At 35.8% G+C, this 19,915-nt stretch overlaps 1 protein-coding gene across 1 annotated transcript in view; it reads left to right on the plus strand.

Annotated features, from left to right (window-relative positions):
* The window catches only part of LOC123662677 (lutropin-choriogonadotropic hormone receptor), a 71,272-nt gene that overhangs the window by 27,890 nt on the left and 23,467 nt on the right, over nt 1–19,915 (plus strand). Inside the window, exons 4-5 of the mRNA XM_045597482.1 lie at nt 5,480–5,623; nt 7,372–7,443. Of these exons, the coding sequence (XP_045453438.1) occupies nt 5,480–5,623; nt 7,372–7,443 (216 nt within the window). The remainder of the gene's footprint in view (nt 1–5,479; nt 5,624–7,371; nt 7,444–19,915) is intronic.

Below are 19,915 nucleotides of genomic sequence, written 5' to 3' on the forward strand. Positions count from 1 at the left end.
CTTAGTCGCAGCTTTATTTTTAAAACCTATAGATGTACGTGCTTTGTCTGAATATTTAGAATGTTTGTTATTTAATTCAAACGTTTGTTGAGTGTTAAACATTGTTTTTTTATTCAATTATGTAACGCCCGCTGCAGTCGGCACACACAGCTACACGCTCTGTCTCGTCACATCGACCGGCACAGGCTGTTCACGAGACACTGTTCAAGCTTCAAATTCTTTACAGTTCATTCCCGATCGATCTCGACACTTAAATTATAATATAATGTTCTTATCAAATCATTGTGTGTACATGTATAACATGTAACGCATATGTTTACGTTACATACGCTTGACTTGAGGAGTAAGCTGGTGAATGCGTGACAAGAGCGTTACGAAAAGTGTGATCGGGCGAGGCGAAAGAAGCAAGAGATAGAGGAGCGAGCACACATTTTCTTTCTCTCATAGCCAGTTACGTTTCGTATATCTAAAACACAGTGCAGCCCTATTGCTAAATAAGTTTTACTTCAGTCGTGTGGTATAAAGTACACTCGTTTTTTTTTTCGATCATTTATATTCTTTTTGTTTACTGCATGGATGCCGTGTTATTATAGGGTTACGTGAGCTCGGCGGACGACAGTAGAAACAATCGTTCTTACATACATACATACATATTTCAGCTGCCGGCGCTGCAGCCAGTAGCAGCTATCGGGACCTGCATCCGTATATATTTCAGGCCCTCAGTGCATTCAAATACATTTCATGAATAATTCGTTATCAATTACATTATCATGATTTAATAATAATAAAAAATATTATATAAATAAATGATTAATTTTATAATTACATTATCATAATTAATTAATTAATTACATTATCATGATTTTTAACGGATATGTGGTCGTTATTGGCCCTAATGATTATATTTCATTCTTGTTTCTACTTTTTCTGCGCTGTGTGCCATCCCTATTGATTAAATAGATAAATTAATATCAATGTTAGTTAGTTGCAAAAAATGTTATATGATGTACATTTTTTTTAAATTGCGAGCCTATTTTGTTTTCTAAATGTAATTTCCCAAAAATACCTTCCCGTTTCTGTAAATAAAGTAAGTACCGATAGTAAAAGCTCATAATTAGCCCACTTCGTGAGATGCCTAATTCCCTCGGAGCTTATACAGAGCTTAACCCACCTCCAAAATACGCGGATTAAGACCCGAGTGCTTTATTTTCGGAGCCATTTTTACATGTTTACAATATTTATATCGAAAACAAGGAAGGTAAACAACAAGAAACAAATTTTGGGGACAATATTATTTAGCCTCATTAATAAATAACATTCTTAGAACTCATCGAAGACCGCGAACTAAACCTCGACGACACGATAAGATTGATATCGCTCGCGACGCACGTGCGTCACTTTAATCCTGTTCAATGTCCAATTTTCTATCTAATGCAGTACAAGAGATAATAACTACTAAATTATGTGATGACTTATTGTAACAGGCTGCACTGCGAGCAGGACGAAGCTTCCCGTAGAACTGACTTAACACACTGTATTTAATTCAAATTATTTAAAAAAACACTTTCATTTATTTTGAATAAATTAAATTATCTAAATTTAAATTAGATTAAAAAGTAAACATCAGAATTTATCACAAAAAAAATTGTTATATAGTAAATAATTAATGGAAAATGTACTTTTATCTAGTTCGTAGTATACAACGTGTGAACTATACCTAAGTATGAACAATGTGATAACAAATTAAACCTACGCAGTAGTAAAGACCAGTAGTGTCGGAGGCCAAGATTATTGTTTATCGACGTCAGATACAGTAACAAGTATTTATGAAGTAATACGAAACAAATGCACGCGGTAGTGAGCAGAGGGCGAGAAGCGGCGACCTCCGGCGAGGGTCGCGCGCGAATGCAAATGAGATGACGACGCGGGGCCGCGCGAGGCTTCACTCGCCTACAAACACTACTCACTACCGATAGCTCGGTATCTGCCCGTGGCGCTGTGTGCGTGCGAAGTCTCCGCGCGGAGCTTTCGCACACACGCCAACATTTCGCAAGCGCGACGTGGATGCAATTCCGATGACAGCGGTGAGGTCGCCGGACACGCGGCGTTGATGAGCTCAAGGTCTGCCAAATTAATTCCAAGTAGGTACTGTGAGTTATGTAAGCAGCGTGAGGATCACTCCAAGATGCCTCGCAAAACTGTAGCCCCGAAGGTGCTGTACTGGCGCACCGCCGTTGTTACGTTAAACGTGATTAATGTCGCTACTCGCGTCGTCGACGGCGACGGGTGGCGGGCGCGCGGCGCCTCCCTCGCGTGTCTTAAACAGATGTGTACAACACAACAATATGCCGTGTAATTGATGGCCGCGTGTGATCGTATGAGAGGAAATATTTGTCAAAAGAATATTATAATCTGCATAAATATTTCATAACTACATAATTAATCGAAAAAAAACTCTGTTCATGTAGGCTTCGAAAGCACTTTTGAACCATCATTTATAATTTAAATCTATAGCCTTTAATAAACTATTTATAATGTTTAATGTGAAGCTGCTTCCGATTCAGAATGTAGACTAACATATTAATACCAACCTCAAACTGTTTCCCTACTGGAGTCAGTAACTTCACGACACTTCTAAGAGTACTATAACTCTCTGTATAACGCCCAAACGCCCCCCTGCACCGCTGGGAATACTCTCTACTTGATAAGTGAGAAGCGTTGTAAGTCAAATCCGCGAGGAGATATTTCAGAGAAGGACTGTAGAAAGGTGCAATTTTTCTCGCGAATTTTCCTCAACCAACGCACGAGGTGAATTTTGAAAGTCACGTGTTTCCTACTCACTGAGCTTTTGTACTCAAAGAGTCTTTCGTTGATTTCCTCATAATTTACGAACTGATAAAACTATTTTATTATTTCCTAATTAGTTCTATAATTGTTATCAACAATAAGTTTATTCTTACAAAAAAACTAAGTTTTAAAAATTGGTGGATTTTGCGTAAAATTAAAAATGTACTTACAGAAATATTATAGCAATTTTTTTTTCTTCTAAATCTAATGAGTACATCAATTAAAATTCTCTTTAAATTTCTGTATCGAAAATTTAAACATTTTTTTAAACGGTTTTATTTAGCTCACCCCGTTTGTTTTATTTTTTATTATTCTTGGGTCAAATTTAGTAATTCAAATTTTACCCTCTTCCTGTCAACCGATTAATCTGAAATTTTGTATACACTTTGGATTTTGGTGACAATACAATGGCGGATAACGTAGGTTTTATCAATCCCATCAATATGGGTATCAAATGAAAGGGCTCAACAAGCAGAATACAATATACTATAAAAAATTGAAATACAAGATGGCGGCCGCTACAAAATGGCGGATAACGTAGGTTTTATCGATCCCATCAATATGGGTATCAAATGAAAGTGCTCAACCAGTTTAATCAATGTACTATATAAAATTAAAATCCAAGATGGCGGCCTCTACAAAATGGCGGATAACTTAGGTTTTATCAATCCCATCAACATGGGTATCAAATGAAAGGTCTCAACAAGTAGAATACAATTTACTATGCAAAATTGAAATCTAAGCTGGCCGCCGCTACCAAATGTCTGATAACAATTTTTTATCAATCCCACCAATATGGGTATCAAATAAAAGAGCTTGACAAGAAGAATACAGTGCACTATACAACCTCAATATTTAAGATGGGCCTTGCAATAATGAAGCACTAAATGAATTAAACAGAATGCGAAATAAAAACTAAAAACTAGAAAATAAAAATAGGTAAAAAAACTTTTTAAGTTAAACGGTTTTATGTTAAACATACATTGCAATGTTTAAGATAAATGTACTAAAAACCAAAAAATAATAAAATAGATACAGTCGTGGGAATTATAAACATATGCATAGACTAGACTAAAATAAAACCGTGGGGCACGTCAATTGTCTACAATCGTTGATTAAAATGTTTGTTTTGTAATGTTACACTATAATTAGGCAGTTGTTCAACCGACAACGATGGACGTGTGATAAGTAGGGCTAGAATGTGGAAACAAGCTAGCAAGCTCGATTATAAGCGAGTTTTAGGGTTTCATAGTGGTGAGCGAGTAGTACTTTTAACATATGTTTTGTCGATTAAAGACAAACTACGAGCAGTGAAACGATTCCTCGCCAGCCAGCAGTGTGAATGTCCAACGATAAACTAGTTGAAACATCTCTTTTATTTACATGGAGTGTATAACTATTGGAATTTCCATGAGCAAGAAAATAGTAAGTAATTTCCTCACCGTCTGCGGGCCAACTGCCTATTTTAACGACGAATTAAACGATTCTTCTATCGCACATTAAGTAGATAATTTGTAGACAATTGACGTGCCCCACGGTTTTATTTTAGTCTAGTCTATGCATATGTTTATAATTCCCACGACTGTATCTATTTTATTATTTTTTGGTTTTTAGTACATTTATCTTAAACATTGCAATGTATGTTTAACATAAAACCGTTTAACTTAAAAAGTTTTTTACCTATTTTTATTTTTTGTTAAATTGACAAATGATAATACGATAGTCTATTTCTTGTTTCCTTCGAGCGATTTACCTGACTGACGGCTGACTTAATAATCTTATTTAAATAAAAAAAAAACTATTTTTATTTGACGCAAACTAAAAATGTCTGTAATAAAGAAAATGTTATGTAACGAAGGAAGAAGAAAACGAAAACAGCTGCAGTTAAGAAACATTTGCATTCACTAGATAATTTACCAAATATTAATCAATAAGAAACTAGGACTAGCTTCATACAATTATACATTTGTAAATGATGTACAGAAGGAGAACGTGTAATGTAAAACATATGCCTAGAAACATCATACATGTGGCTCCAAAGTACACCCAAAGCGGTGGGTTTCGCCTATTTCCGACTTTTCTAGGTTTATGTACTTATGTTTACTGTCTTTATTTTGTTTATTGAAATACGTTATTTTAATATATGTTTTGTTTACGACAAACCTAATTTATTAACCGACTTCAAAAAAGGAGGAGGCTACTCAATTCGACCGTTTTTTTAATTTTTTTTTTCTGATTTTGATAATTCTTTTTTTGGAAACCCTCGAAAATCCGCATAACTTTTTACTGGGTGTACCAATTTTGATGATTTTTAATTTAACCGAAAGCCGATTTTTATCATGTGGTAGCATTTAAATTTCATCGAGATCTGATAACAACTTTGATAATGCGTATAACTTGACTATTTTTTTATCTACTTACATTGTATTACTTGTCGATGTAATTGAAGTCGGTTTTTTTCTTTGCCATCAAACACAATTATTCTTAGTTTCTCAAACAGTGAGTTAGAAATTTATCTCTTATAATTTGACTTGAAGTACGTAAGCTTTCCCGTTATGTTTCCAATTGTCGACCGTCCGATGTCGGTTCATGAGTGTCGTAGCTTCTGTGTGTAAGGCAAGCACGTCCGCAGGTCGGCGGAGGACAACGAGCTGGTCGAGCTGGAGGCGGGTGCGCTGGAGGGCGCGCGCGGCGTGCGCGTGCTGCATCTCGCGCGCAACCAGCTGCGCGCCGTGCCCGCCGCCGCGCTGCAGCACGCCGCGCGGCTGCAGGCGCTGTGAGTACCCGCTCCACGTGCCTGCACGCCGCCGGGCGGCTTAATAGCTGACGATATTGATTTATGTTGTGATACAAGCAATTCTATAATAAGTATATTAACAATTATAATTTTTCAATAAATAACGAGAGGCTTATTGTCAATGATACCACAGTTTTGATAGGGATACATTTGGACTCAAAACTTCAGTGGAATTCCCATTTGTCATCCTTGAATGGTAGACTCAGCTCCGCAGTATTCGCAGTTAGAAAAGTACGACAACTGACCGACGTTGCAACTGCACGCTTAATATATTTTAGCTATTTCCATAGTATTATGTCTTACGGCCTGTTACTGTGTAATGCTGCAGATATTGAGACTGTATTTATCTTGCAAAAAAGGGCTATTAGCGGCATTTACGATTTTGGAGCTCGAGTCTCCCTACGGGGTGTTTTCCAAACGGTAGACATATTAACAATTGCGTCGCAGTATATTTATAACAATAATATGTATATTCACCAGAATATTCATTGTTTTGAAATAGTAATAATCGCATTGTAAACACGAGAAGGAATAACAAAATTGTAACTCCAAGTTTCCTACTGCGCAAAGTAAACGTCTCCTTTCTGGGTTATGGTGTTCGCATGTATACTCGTAATAAAATCCCACAAACAATTTTGGAATTGTCTCAACATAAATTTAAAGTTTTTATTAAAAAAATAATAATAGATAAAGCTTATTATTCGGTGTAGGATTACATAGTTGATAAAGATGTGTGGACTTAGTGACGCTGTATTTTATGCAACATGTTACTAATTTTTATACACAGTTTATACCTATATTATTTTTTGAAAGAGTAACTGCAGAGTTTCTTGCCGATTCTTCTCTGAAGAATCTACATTTCGAATCGGTGGTTTTACTTTTACAAAAATAATAATTTATTTTTAAAGTTTTAATTTGTAAAATGACGATTCGAAAGTACCCAATCAGAGGGCCTATTTGAATAAAGTTGTTTTTTATTTTGTTTTTGATTTTGATAATTGCTAGAATGATTTTTGATTTTTATAAATTATCCCTTGTTAATTTATGTAATTAGATTTTAGTAATTGAGGTATTTTGGTTTAAGTTTTTTTGTGCTGTTGCGATTATTTTGTAAAAGTTACAATGTCCGGTGTGTCCATGTAGGACAAAAGTCCCTAAAATTAATGAAGGAATTTAAAAAAAACAATGAGGCTAAGTGATCTATAGAAATGAAATAATGAACTTTCGTTGCGCGTTCCTTGTATTGAGATATAACTAGACCCGCGTAAATGAAACGATGGGAAGAGCGCGCTAGCTGCGAGCCCGCTGCCGGCGGCCCGTGGGCCGTGCGGCGCGCTCGCTCCCACGCGCCACATTAATAACACGCGCTGAGCCCTCCTGGACTGCCATAACTAAATATTTCAGCACTTTGAAACTAAATTATACACTAAATGTCAACGAAATGGGTCAATTCGTACTTTTCGAGTAATTTGAATAATCACGATTAATAGGTACTGTCGCCAGATTTACACGTTTTTACTAACCAAACTACTACGCATCAACTGCTTGCATCAGCATTACCACTTTCTTCTTAACACTTCTTCCTAACGCAATGACTTTGTCTTTCGTCATACGACACATTTTACATTTAAGTACAAGTATAACTTATGCTTTATAATAAACTACAGTATCATTTAAGTTTGTTAATTAGGAAACAATAATCTCTAAGCACGTCCGCGTGTCCGCAGCAACCTGGCGGGCAACCAGATCAGCGAGCTGACGACCACGTCGCTACCCGCGCTGCCCGCGCTGCACACTCTGTGAGTAAAGCCCTATATAGTATCCCTATATCTTTTCAAAATATCACTGTTCTGTATAGCGTAACGAGGACGCCTTATACATTTAATATTGTAATTGTTAATTTTTTTATGGATGTTGTTTTATAAATCATGTGTACGATAGAGGTAAATTAGACACCGGTCTGGTTTAAAGCTAAACGTCGTCTAAGATCATCAATCACTAATAAATAATCTGACGAGTCCTTAAATTGAAAGAAGGTACTCCACATTGCCATAAATGTTAATTTAGTGGAAGTAACGAAACTCCTAGCAATCTCAGAAATACAGTAAAACGAAACGATCGGTGCTTAGATAACAATGAAACAGCTCTGCAATAGGTAATTGCGGTAGAACAAAATAGTTGCTATTAGTGAACTACTGCGTGGGCTTTTATCTCTACATCTCGACCTCCGCTTCCTGAATTGTTTTCCTAAACCGTCCGACTCTAGGTGATACACGTAAACACCTTACATATACATTCAATCACTAGTGTGCTGTAGTACTGTATATCTCAGTTTTTATTTATTTATTTATTTAATAGACACACCATCGACACATCATAAAAACATTGCAAATAGAGATACAAAGCTAGACATAGGTACAATACAGTATGATCTGTCTTTTAAGGTGTATACAGCAATTATTATACACTAGTTAGTGAGCACATAGAGTTGACAGGTAATAAGGTCAATACAATATACAAGCTGAGTTAAGTCTTATAAACATACACAAAATTCCAACAGATAAAAAGATTACAGTTTTAAATTAATAACGAATTGTAAGCAAACAGACAATTTTTTAGCAAATTATTTACAATTAATAGAAGAAAAGATATCAATGTCGCCTCTCAACAACAATTCATTGTATGTTCCCATTACTTACGTTAGACGTAATATGAAAGCGACATAAGTGCAAAAAATAATTTAAAAAGTTAAAATTCCTTATTGGAAATGTGAACATATGTGGCAGTATATGAGTAATTGGTATAATGTAAAGATACAGTGATCACTTGCGTGCATATTTCGAGTATGAATAACATGTGATGTGATATGAGTCTACTCAGAGGTGGTCGTGCGCGAGGTTGCCGCGAAGGTGAGCGGGTGTCGGCGAGGAGCCCGCGAGCCACTCGTGATCGTATGCGCCGTATCTTGGCACAAAGTCTGACGTAGCCTGCCCTAAAGCGTTGCTTGAACAGGACTAAGCAAAGATCTTTATACTTGTATTATTACGTTGTTAAAGTAACATCTGTCAATATTTGCATTTAAAGAGTAAGCTCTGAATCAGAAAAACGAAGCATCTTTCATAGTTCTTATTATATAAAACACCTATTGACGTAAAAACCATATAGTTTCCTTTATAGTATAAAAATATTAAAACTTACGATTATATAGTTACTGTTATACTCGTAACAAATCTTTGAACCAGGGTGCAATTTTACCATTTTATAAAATGTACCAGTGTTCTACCACCTTTTAAATTTAAAACATCCTAGATATATCTAGGTGAAATTACTTTCGAAAAGTTTAAGCTATCATGTAAAGTATTTAGCAAGCCTCATTAGCACCACTACTTAATTACTACTGTCACCGGTTGAAAAATGGGTTCATAGAGAATAAATGTTTATTAGCAATTAAAATAAAATAAAAAATATGACACAAATGGCATCGACGATAGTCGATGTAAATGTATTTATAATTTTTGATCTCTGTTGAATAAACTTGTAGCTCTTTAAAGTCTTTAAACGTATAATTTTACGCGATGACGACAGTTTGGGCTTCTTTACATTTATCGCAAACTACCGCGCGAAGGCAGGGATGCTGTAGCATTGGAGGGGCGTTCCTTTGATTGATATTAATAGAAACTTACCAATTGATGCCCAGTCAAACTAAATCCCTCGGTCGGCTTCCTTATCGACGTTATATTAGGCTAGGTAGTATAATCTTGTACGATTTCGAATAGGCACCATCGACAGATATCAGTCTCGACATAACTCGTACCAAATACGACTTACGGAAGGAATCATTTAAGGCCCTCCAACATCTCCGCAAAAACGACGATATCGTCGGCGAAACGAAGTTGAGGGATATGTTAACTGTTGACATTGATAAGTCATCCGTTCCAATCGAAGGACTCAAAGTCTCGTTCGTCCTCTAACGCATTAGTAAACAGATACAATATACATATAATCAGAAGACAGTATACATCCCCCTGACTTACCCGCGACGTAGGTAAATGGGTCTTGTTCATTGGGCTTGAATATGAACCGTCATCGTGTCCCACATACACCTCAGTACATCGATATATCGACAGTCGATATGACAAACTAGAATTCGAGAATCCAGGACAGCCCATGCCTCGTAGACTCAAGGGCTTTCTAGTACTGCTTGAATACCGTACACTGCGGCTGATTATATGCTCTTTAGACTTTAGATTTTTTTTTTCTTTTTTATAATTCTGATCAAATGTCAGTTATTTTCTGTTGTGCTTAAGATTTCGTCTAAGTGAGATAGTGTCATAAATGCAATCAACCTGTATACAAAGATGACAAATAATAATATTATAAAGCGCAAGAGTTTGTTTGTTTGTTTGTTTAAACGCGCTTATCTCGAGAACTACTGGTTCGATTCTTTTAGTGTTGAATAGTCAATTTACCGTTAAAATATACTTCCTATAATAGTATGTACACCACAGTGTTAACAAAATAGAGGCCAGCGTTGTATTAAAACGAAACGGAAAAACAACTAGAACGTGTGACGAGTTTTAGATTTCGTAAAGTCAATGTTTCCTTCCTGAGCTCCGGCGCTTGCTTGTGGAAGTAAAACCCTGCAAAAAATTGTATTTGTAGGTCTTTACCGACTGAAAGATGCGTGATGTGAACTGAAGGAGAACAACTGTCGAGAGTCTTATCAGTTTTTCACAACAGTCTATATCTGTATCTTTGGTAACTTTCTAACTGTGATCATCACCCATCACTGCAGCCTATCGCAGTCCACTGCTGGACGTAGACCTCCATAAATTGCGCCAAAATGGCGTGACCTCGTGTGTGTTGCCCATAGTTACCACGCTGGGCAGGCGGGTTAGTGACCGCAGGACTGGCTTTGTCGTACCGGAGACGCTGCTGCCCGTCTTCGGCCATAAACTGTATTATTTTGATAATAAATGGCAATTCAAATGTTCTGACAGGAGTAAATTATATTTTTATTTTAATTACCACTAGTTTAATATTTAAAAAAAAAATCCTAGTAAATGGAAATCTAAATTTTATCTAAATAATTGTCGAAACGTCGGGAATCAAAAGTTAATAATAAACCGCGATAAAATCCGAAAAAAGTTGTTTCATTAAATAAATAATTGTGTTTGCTCGCAAACGAAAAAAAAAACCGACTTCAATTACATCGACCAGTAATACAACGTAGATCGACGAAAAAATAGTCAAGTAACTACGCGTTATCAAAGATTACTCAGTAGTTATCAGATCTCGATAAAATTTAAATGTGACCACGTGATAAACATCAGCTTTCGATTTAATTAAAAATTATCAAAATCGGTACACTCAGTAAAAAGTTATTGCGGATTTTCGAGAGTTTCCCTCGATTTCTCTGGGATCCCATATTAGATCCTTGTTTCCTTATCATGGTACCAAACTAGGGATATCTTCCTACAAAAAAAGAATTATCAAAATCGGTACATCCAGTAGATAGTCATGCGGTATAATACAACGTAGGTCGACGAAAACGGCGTCAAGTAAAAACGCATTATTAGATATAACTCGAAAAGTAGTTGTTAGATCTCAAATAAATTTAAATGGGACCAATAGACACACACAACCTTTCGATTAAAAAAAAATTGTCGAAATCGGTCCACCCGGTTAAAAGTTCTGATGTAACATACATATGCAGTCGAATTGAGAACCTCCTCCTTTTTTGGAAGTCGGTTAAAAAGGAAGTAAACACGGCGAGAGCTAAACACTTTAATGCTAATAGCAATTAGCAACACGCCTTGTGTAAAGTAAATATAACTAATTTGGTGTTATAATAAATGAGCGTCGAATAATTAATGAACGAAGGCCGAAAGTTCCAGAAAGAAAAAAACTCGCTATTATTTATTAGGCGTTAATGCGCCGCGGTTTATTTAATTAATATAAGAAAATCAGGGCTGGAGTATTAATTACTTTTACTGTTCAACAAAACGAGTCTAGAAGATCGGAATACTCTGAAAGGTATGCGAGATCGATCGATTTTAAGTAACACCTCGCGACGTGTCGTAACAGTTTAGCGCCTACTTTAAAGATAATATAATTATGCGCTTATGTGAAAGTTACGACGAGCACTTGAAACACCGACAACGACACCGTCGCTAATGTCGCGAAAGAGTACTTAAATTGTTTTTTTTTTACATACTTCGCGCTCGTATATGAAACACAATACAATTACATCGTTGTAGTAATACAACGTGGGTATAGACGAAAAAATTGTGAAGTAAATACGCGTTATCAAAGATTACTCAAAAGTAATCATTATATTCCTACTTCACTACAAGACGAGCATCAGCTTTTGATTAAAACAAGAATCATTAAAATTGGTCCACACACTCTAAAGTTCTGAGCTAACCATACGTAAAAAAATGTAGTCCAATTAAAAACCTTTTTTCAAGTCAGTTAAAAATACATTCGAATTATGAATCTCCTTCTTTTTTTGGATGTCGGTTAGAAAGTAAATGAGTAATTTAAATGCTTTTATTCAAATGGTCACTTTTTCGACCTTTAAACCACGATATCTTTATACTAAAGTTCATTGAACTTTTAAAAACAATATATTCCAATGTTTAATCACGAGCTCAGCCACAATAATAGAAATCAGACAGCAGTAATCGCAGATGCATGTTTAATGTTTTGTCGTAACGCAACCATAAATAACGGAGATAAGACGGTGGAGGATCAAAGCTCTTATCGGGCTATTAACCGCTGGTCGTGAGCCTTCGGTGCGGTCGCTAGTTTGTTTAAATGAGTGGCGATTAATCGCCGATCCCCGTCATTGACACAGCCTGCTCTACAGCCTACGATGTTCGCGCTAACGGCCGGGCTTACTTTAGCGACGGTTCAATTAACGCCAACTTAATGTCGCCGACATACCATATAAACTGCGGAATAACAAGCAGCTGATCGGAACATTACAATAGCCAATGGGAATATTTAAAACGCTAACTAAAATAAGACCTTAAAAAGTTAAAAAACTAACTCAAATTTTAATCACCAATGTATTTGAAATAAGTTCCTAGCCAATAATATAGCTATTCAATTTTCATCATTATGTCGATTAGACCGACCCAAAAATAGTTTACAATTTAGTATTCATATCGTAGCTTGTTTTGAATTTCTATCGCGAATTCGATTTCATTCCACTACATAGATATAGTAAAAAAAAGTAGATAATGCGCGGCCTTTGTTGTTAGTGAAGCCACAAAACTCGGCTCCTTCAAGTAAATACACGCGCTCACGCACACATATGCATCAAACTACGCTCATTTTCGTTAGTATGTCACGAGGCTTCATACAGTAACTTTGCTTATAAAATGCCGTCTTGTGTGATTAAATGGTGCAAAAACAATCCCAAAGTAAACAAAAAATCTGAAGGAATATTGTTTCACACGTAAGTACATATAAAACTTTAAATTTATTGTTATTCCAAAATAATATTGAGGTTATTCGGAACTTAAAATTTCAATGTCACGAAATGACGTACCACGGGAGTGTTGCCAGTAGTTCTTTTTTTCAATACCCCAAAATGTGGGTAAGTAAATTGTACGCAATCAGAAAAATAATTAAGTAAAAAGTAGACATAGTTATTGTTTTTTTTTTTCTCGTGTTATTTTATGTTACATAAATTGAAAATAAAAAAATCAAAATATATTTATGAATTATTAACTCGTTTGTTTTATGTTTTAACTTTTTACAATTTTTAGTAAACTAGGTACCCATATTTTACTATCAAATTTCATGGTTTTAGGTTTCCAACGAATATTTTAATAAGAGGTGAATGGGTAGCGGCTGTAAGACTGAGAAAATGACCACGATTATGCTGGCCATGCGCATAAAGTCAATTTAATACGATTAGTGATTGAAAAATATTTGAACATAAGACTACATCATATTAGTAACATGCAAACAATGACGATGACTCTGAGTTCTAAGCGACAAAAATTTAAAAAACTTATACAACATAAAGGATTCTAGGTTTAAGAAAAATAGTTAAAAAAAAACCGACTGCAAACTGAAAAGAGATAAACAGAGGGGATAGGAAGTGTCCATTCATACGATTATCTTACGAATATATTTTTTTATTATTCTACCGATTTTTTGTTTTATTTTTAGTAAATTTATTTAAAACTATTAACAGGTTTTTATTTTCACATACCCATTTTACCTATATTAAATTAATTGTTTAATAAAAATTTTAGGGACTTTTTTTAAAAGGTGTCAACACTTCACTCACTCACACATCTTTAAAAAAGTGGCTTCAGTTTTCTGTTCTAGGTGCGTTATCTACCTTTTTTTACTTGATCTATGTTCCACTATTATTAAAAATAAAATTATGTTAAATTTAAATTTGATTTTTGTGCTAGAAAAACGACTGTAATTTTTTTTTGCTAAATTTCAAAAAAATGTAGGTACTATGTATCGTGTAGTCTTTGTAGTCACAGTTGCGGAAATCTTTGTGTACGATTCGCACGTGGCATGATTCAATTTCAATTTGTTTTTTTTATCCTATTCTTGTCGTGTACAAAGGTGTTATACATTTTTTCACTTGTACGAAAATATTTCCAACGATTGATCTTAAAAACGTGTTGTCATGACTCCCCGTTACTGTTGTTACGGGCGCGCCTGGTCGTCCGTAACAACAGTATCCGTCTCTCCGTGTGTGTCGCTGTCCCCGCCGCCTACACAACTATATTCCGAAACGATTCCTTCCAGACATCTTCATTATCGTAAATTGTGTCTACTAACGCCTTATCTAAAAGTTATTTCTAAATGTTTATTGTAATTCTGAACGTTAACATTTACAGTTACTGCGGCTCTGAGTGGTAGAGTGACATATAAAAGCGTTCCATATGACTGACTGGCGCAGCTAACCGAGCCCTATCAGTTTTAAAAGATATATGTTATTAATTTATTAAGAAGCGTATGATGGCTATAAATGAGGTATAACTAATATGATTATGCGTGTAAGTGGTCGGACCGCTGTCGTAACGCACTCATACTTCCTCGTAGACGTATCAGTGATAATAGGATTCTGGTAATGAAATCAAACATTCGATACTTAAGACGCGGCCTGGCTTCCTTCAACGTGATCGGAGCGAACGCGACGCGATGAGACACACGCTTAGACGTTTTCCTAACAATAAAGTTATTAGTTTCAAATAAGGTTATGTATTATAAGTATGTAAAGATTTGTATGTACGTTTATTATATAATCACACTACCTACCTGGTCTCGACATTCATTTATACCCCCCTTTACTTAGGGGTTGTCTGGAAGAAATGGCTAAATAGCAATAAGTCCGCTCTTTGCACTTCACAATCTGTAATTATCTTAAAATATGTTTATTGTCTAATGTGTAGTTTTGGTGTACAATAAACTATAAAAAATAAAGCTGCGTTCATTACGAAATAATTTTTTGCGTGATTTTAAATTCGTGTTAATTTTGTAATTTCATATTTGACTTATAAGTTTATTGAGTTGCGAACGAAGAATGTTTTTTTAAGATGTAGGACTCTAGATTATTTCTTTATTAAATTTCATAAAGGCTGATTTGTGGTACCTATTGCATGATACGTATTGTAAGGATTGCGTATAGTACTTAGTAAGAACGTAAAGAAACGATAATATTTGTCAAGAAAGACAACTATAATTTAAGAAGGGCTCGCAAGTGAGGATACGAATAGAAAAATCATCAAAGAGAATTAAATATGAAAAAGATGTTTCCACTGAATAGCTGTCATCGCTCATACAATAAGCGGACCCGGGCTATAGGGGTTCCTCGCGTACCTTAATCCGGATTGATTCCGGGGGTGGAGCTACGAGGGTGTGACAGATCTACCGGCGACCGGCGACCGAGGACAGGATACGACTACTATAATAGTTTAAGAACTGAATATATTGCCGACAAAACATTTAAATGTTTCAGAAGCAGTGCGTGTCATTAATACGTTAACACAATATTTAATGAATAAAAAAACACATTAACATAAACGGATGAATGATAATCGCATTCCACAGCGTAAGTTACGTAATAAAAAACACTCGATAACACTGCATCACCTTACTGATGTTAATATATAAAAAAGCTATAAATTTGTCTGCCCCTCGCGCCTGAACTTACCGGCGATAATAAACTGACGCGCTGTTACTGACCACGACGATAAAAACAAACAAAACAGCGACGCTTAAATAATACTTTAAATGAAAAAACAATTCCCAGGCTTGTTCAAATTGTAATAAATAAGCGAAACTTATGCTCTCAAATATAATTCATGGACGCAGATGATTGTAATTATTTCTTTATTGGAACCACAGGCTGTTGCGTAGTTCTACGTGAATACAACGAAACGAAACTTAGTATTGTAGGTATATATCTTCATCGTGTATACATACAGACCAACCACGAGGGAGTCGTGAGCCTAACATCACATACATGTAAACATAATATCGCGCTCAATTAGTTACTCGGGCTCATAAATCCTGCTGATGTACTGATGTACAGCCGTAACTTATTAAGATTCATGTTATGTACGTGTGTTATGATAAACAAGCGTGAGGCGAATCTATAGTACCTACAGCTGTAACTTTGATATTTTACACACTCGTGTTTCAACCTGTCTGATAAACTAATATTGTAGTTTAAATGTGTCGTTAGATGAAATAAAAATAATTAAACAAAGAAGTGGCTACTGCATGAATGCTGAGAGAGCGAATTCGTCGCTGGCCGGCGCGGCGCAGTGCAAGCGATCTGATATTCATTCAAGCTGCAGCGCGCCGTATTCAATGAGCGGCGCGGCGCGGCGGGTCGACGGCCGCCCGCGCGCCCTTCGACACGACACGCAGCTACAGCGACTGGAAGTGCGCTGGGCGGTTTTTGTGTGACTAAAACAATATCTATGCTCGTACACCAAAAGAATCTGGCGTTTCGTGTTATGAAAATGGACCAGTGAATAAACACAATTGACCTGTCTGGCAACTATAATAGTAATAGTTAGAGTGTTTAAATTTTTAGAATAGGCAGACGACTTAATTGTCTAAAGCGCATTCTGTAACTACCTTTAAGAGAAATTATATGTATATTTAATACCTAAGCATATAATTTCGAATATAATTTATTGTAATTTTCTTAAACATGTACTTCTGTTATCGGATCTTAATAAATAAAGAAAATAAATAAACTACAAAATGTAATGTATTTGAAACCTATAATTTTCTTTATTTTTTTCTTAAATATAATAATTAATATATCAAAATAAAATATAGCCTATCTTTCAAGTTGGATCGAACTGCACATGGTGTGCGAATTTTATTATAATCGGTTAAGTGGTTTAGGAGTCCATTGAGGACAAACATTGTGACACGAGATTTATATATATTAAGATTTAATTATGACGTTAATGGTTTTTATGTCATTCATAATGACTTCATGTTAAGCCGTCTCTTTTAACATAAATATGGATGTACTAAATACGCAACTAAGGATATTCTATTCAATATGACTTGTTCAAGAAAATATAATTAGCAAAGTCCACCGAGAACTACGTCTGTGGCAGCAACCCTTCTCAGAGCGTCGATGAGGCGGTGCGCTCTGATTTATGAGGCTTTCGCTACGAACCGACCCCACTCGCCCCCGCCCTGCCCCCCGCTCCCCTGCCCGCACATCTGCGCGCTAATAAACGAAGAGATTCGAGACAACTTTTTTAGCAATACATATCTATCTATAGCCCAGTACTATCGCAAATTGAAGGCTGCTGACGGCAATAACGTTACAAGTATTATATAGAGTAATAGTCGTGATCGATTCCGAAGGATGTCAGTCGTACATCTTCCGACAGAATATTTACGACGCACATACATATGTATGTCTGACACATATTGAAACATCGTAATCGTATAAAAATATTCAAATGCGAAACAATACACACGTTGTCGTGTAACAACAGAAATCTCGCGTTTTTTTTCTAATCAATTTCTATAAAGTTGGTCGTACGAGTCGTTGCGTGAAATATAATAGACCTTTATCCGTAATTGTCCTTTGAACTCAAAGCGATTGTGTAACTTACACTAACTACAGGTCCCTACTGAGATGAGGATCGCGTCAGACTTTCTGAATTATAATGAGAAGCTCTTAACATTTAACAAATTTGTAGCGGATGTATAATTTTTAACAAAAGAACAACAATGTTAGAGATGGTGATTCATGAGAAGTAATTAGAAATAACAACTAAAAATAAAGATGTATACCTATAATATCGTAACGTTCATATAATCTGTATATTAATACGTGTTGCTTAACAAATAAACTAACTTTGTACCCCTTTTTACGAAAATTGCGCGGAAGGAGGAGTAAATTTATACGTTTGTAATAAGGAGGTATGCAATAAGGAGGATTGTTTGTAATAGGGAGGAGTAATTTTGTACGCTTATCTATATATCTATACATATAATAAAATGGTAGGAAAGTCAAAACTGTACATTGAATATTTTTTTTAAAGAATACTTGTGGTGTGATCTACAATCGATACCGAAGCCAAAAATATGGTTTTTAGAATTTTTGTCTGTTTGTCTGTATGTATTTCCGGAATAAACTCAAAAAGTACTGCATGGATTTACTTTAAATTTGGCACGAATATTATTAAGAAGTCGGGTCAACATATAGGCTACATATTATCACGTTGCACCCGTGCGAAGCCGGGGCGGGTCGCTAGTAGTTTATAAAGAGAATGAGTGCAGAATGCTAATATTTTTTTATTATGCATAATAAATACATTAAACCAATAAAAAAACACTGCACACACTACCATGTATTTGATACACACACACACACACACGCGCGCGCGCGCGCATATATACTCTTTTGTTTAATGTTCAATCTTATAATTTAAATTAATTAAGGTCGAATTTCGACCTCTGGGTGACCACTAGTTCATATTATTTGATAAAGTAAATCCTACGTATACTCTCAAAAATATAAAAATACTCTAAAAATATGCAAACAAAAGACTATAACCGTTCCTAATAAATATAACGAAGTCAATTAAAACATATTTTCAAAACGGACAGTAAACTCCGAGATTAGCGCCATCGAATAGCAAACAGATCCTCCCGCTTCATGGTATTAAAATAGATACTGATAGTTCTGTTTGTTTTCGTAACTTAACATTTTAAGAAATGTCGTTTGTATCTAAATGAAAACGACTCCGCTACGAAGTATTTGTTTATCGAGGGAAATTGCATTACTCGCCGTCGCGAGTCGCTCTCGGTCGCCCTCGGTCGCCCTCGGTCGCACTCGGTAGCTGTCGGTCGCCGGCGAGCACGTGTTATTGCGGCATTATCATAATGCGGACCGAGCGAGCAGCCCACCGAGCGCCAGGCCCGGAGCATCCACACACATACAAAAAACTACTTACAGACCCTGATTCGCCGAGGGCTACTGAAGATTTCTTTTTCTATTAGTACGTTAGTCAGTAGCTACTGATTTACTAAACTTTGGCGCACTACAAAGTTATAAGGCTTAATACTTCAAAAGGTTAGGTACACGTTTATAGATTATTGAATAAAATTTATCCAAGCGGAGTCTTACTCGATTTTAACCCATGTGTAAATGCGGTAACCTACGTGTAATGAGTTTGTGTCTCTACCCTCCTGTCCTTTCGCGACTTTTGCAAGAACAAAAGCTACGAGCTAAAACTGACGACTAAACTGGATTTAATCTGGTCAGTAAGATTTTAAACTATTGAAGACTAAAAATGTAAGCCGCTGATAATCCAGCTTAAAATATTATCTCAAAGGCTCCCCGTTTCACGTAGTAAGTCCCGTACGTACTTAATTTTATTCATTTATTTCATGTACAGCTTTGTGCTCTTTACATGCCCTGTACTCTTTACATTAAATTATTATATAGAAAAAAAAACATATTTTTAAATTTTATTTTGTTATTTTATAAAATTAAGCTTACATTACTTCTCGCCTTATTGCATCTCAATCTAACTAACAGAAGGCTCAAGGTCTTAACGCTCAAACGCTCTACGATGCTAAATCCGACCCTGGATTATGTCGAGCCTATTGACAGTCACACAAGTAAAGTTATTGGCATCGGCTCTCACGAATATCGCACGAGAATCCGTCGTAAAATTGTAACAAAGGACAACGAAACATTTTCCGTGTCGTAAAAACAACGCGCTGTGATCTCACGAA

The sequence above is a fragment of the Melitaea cinxia genome, chromosome 19, assembly GCF_905220565.1.
Source record: "Melitaea cinxia chromosome 19, ilMelCinx1.1, whole genome shotgun sequence".
Lineage (NCBI taxonomy): Eukaryota > Metazoa > Arthropoda > Insecta > Lepidoptera > Nymphalidae > Melitaea > Melitaea cinxia.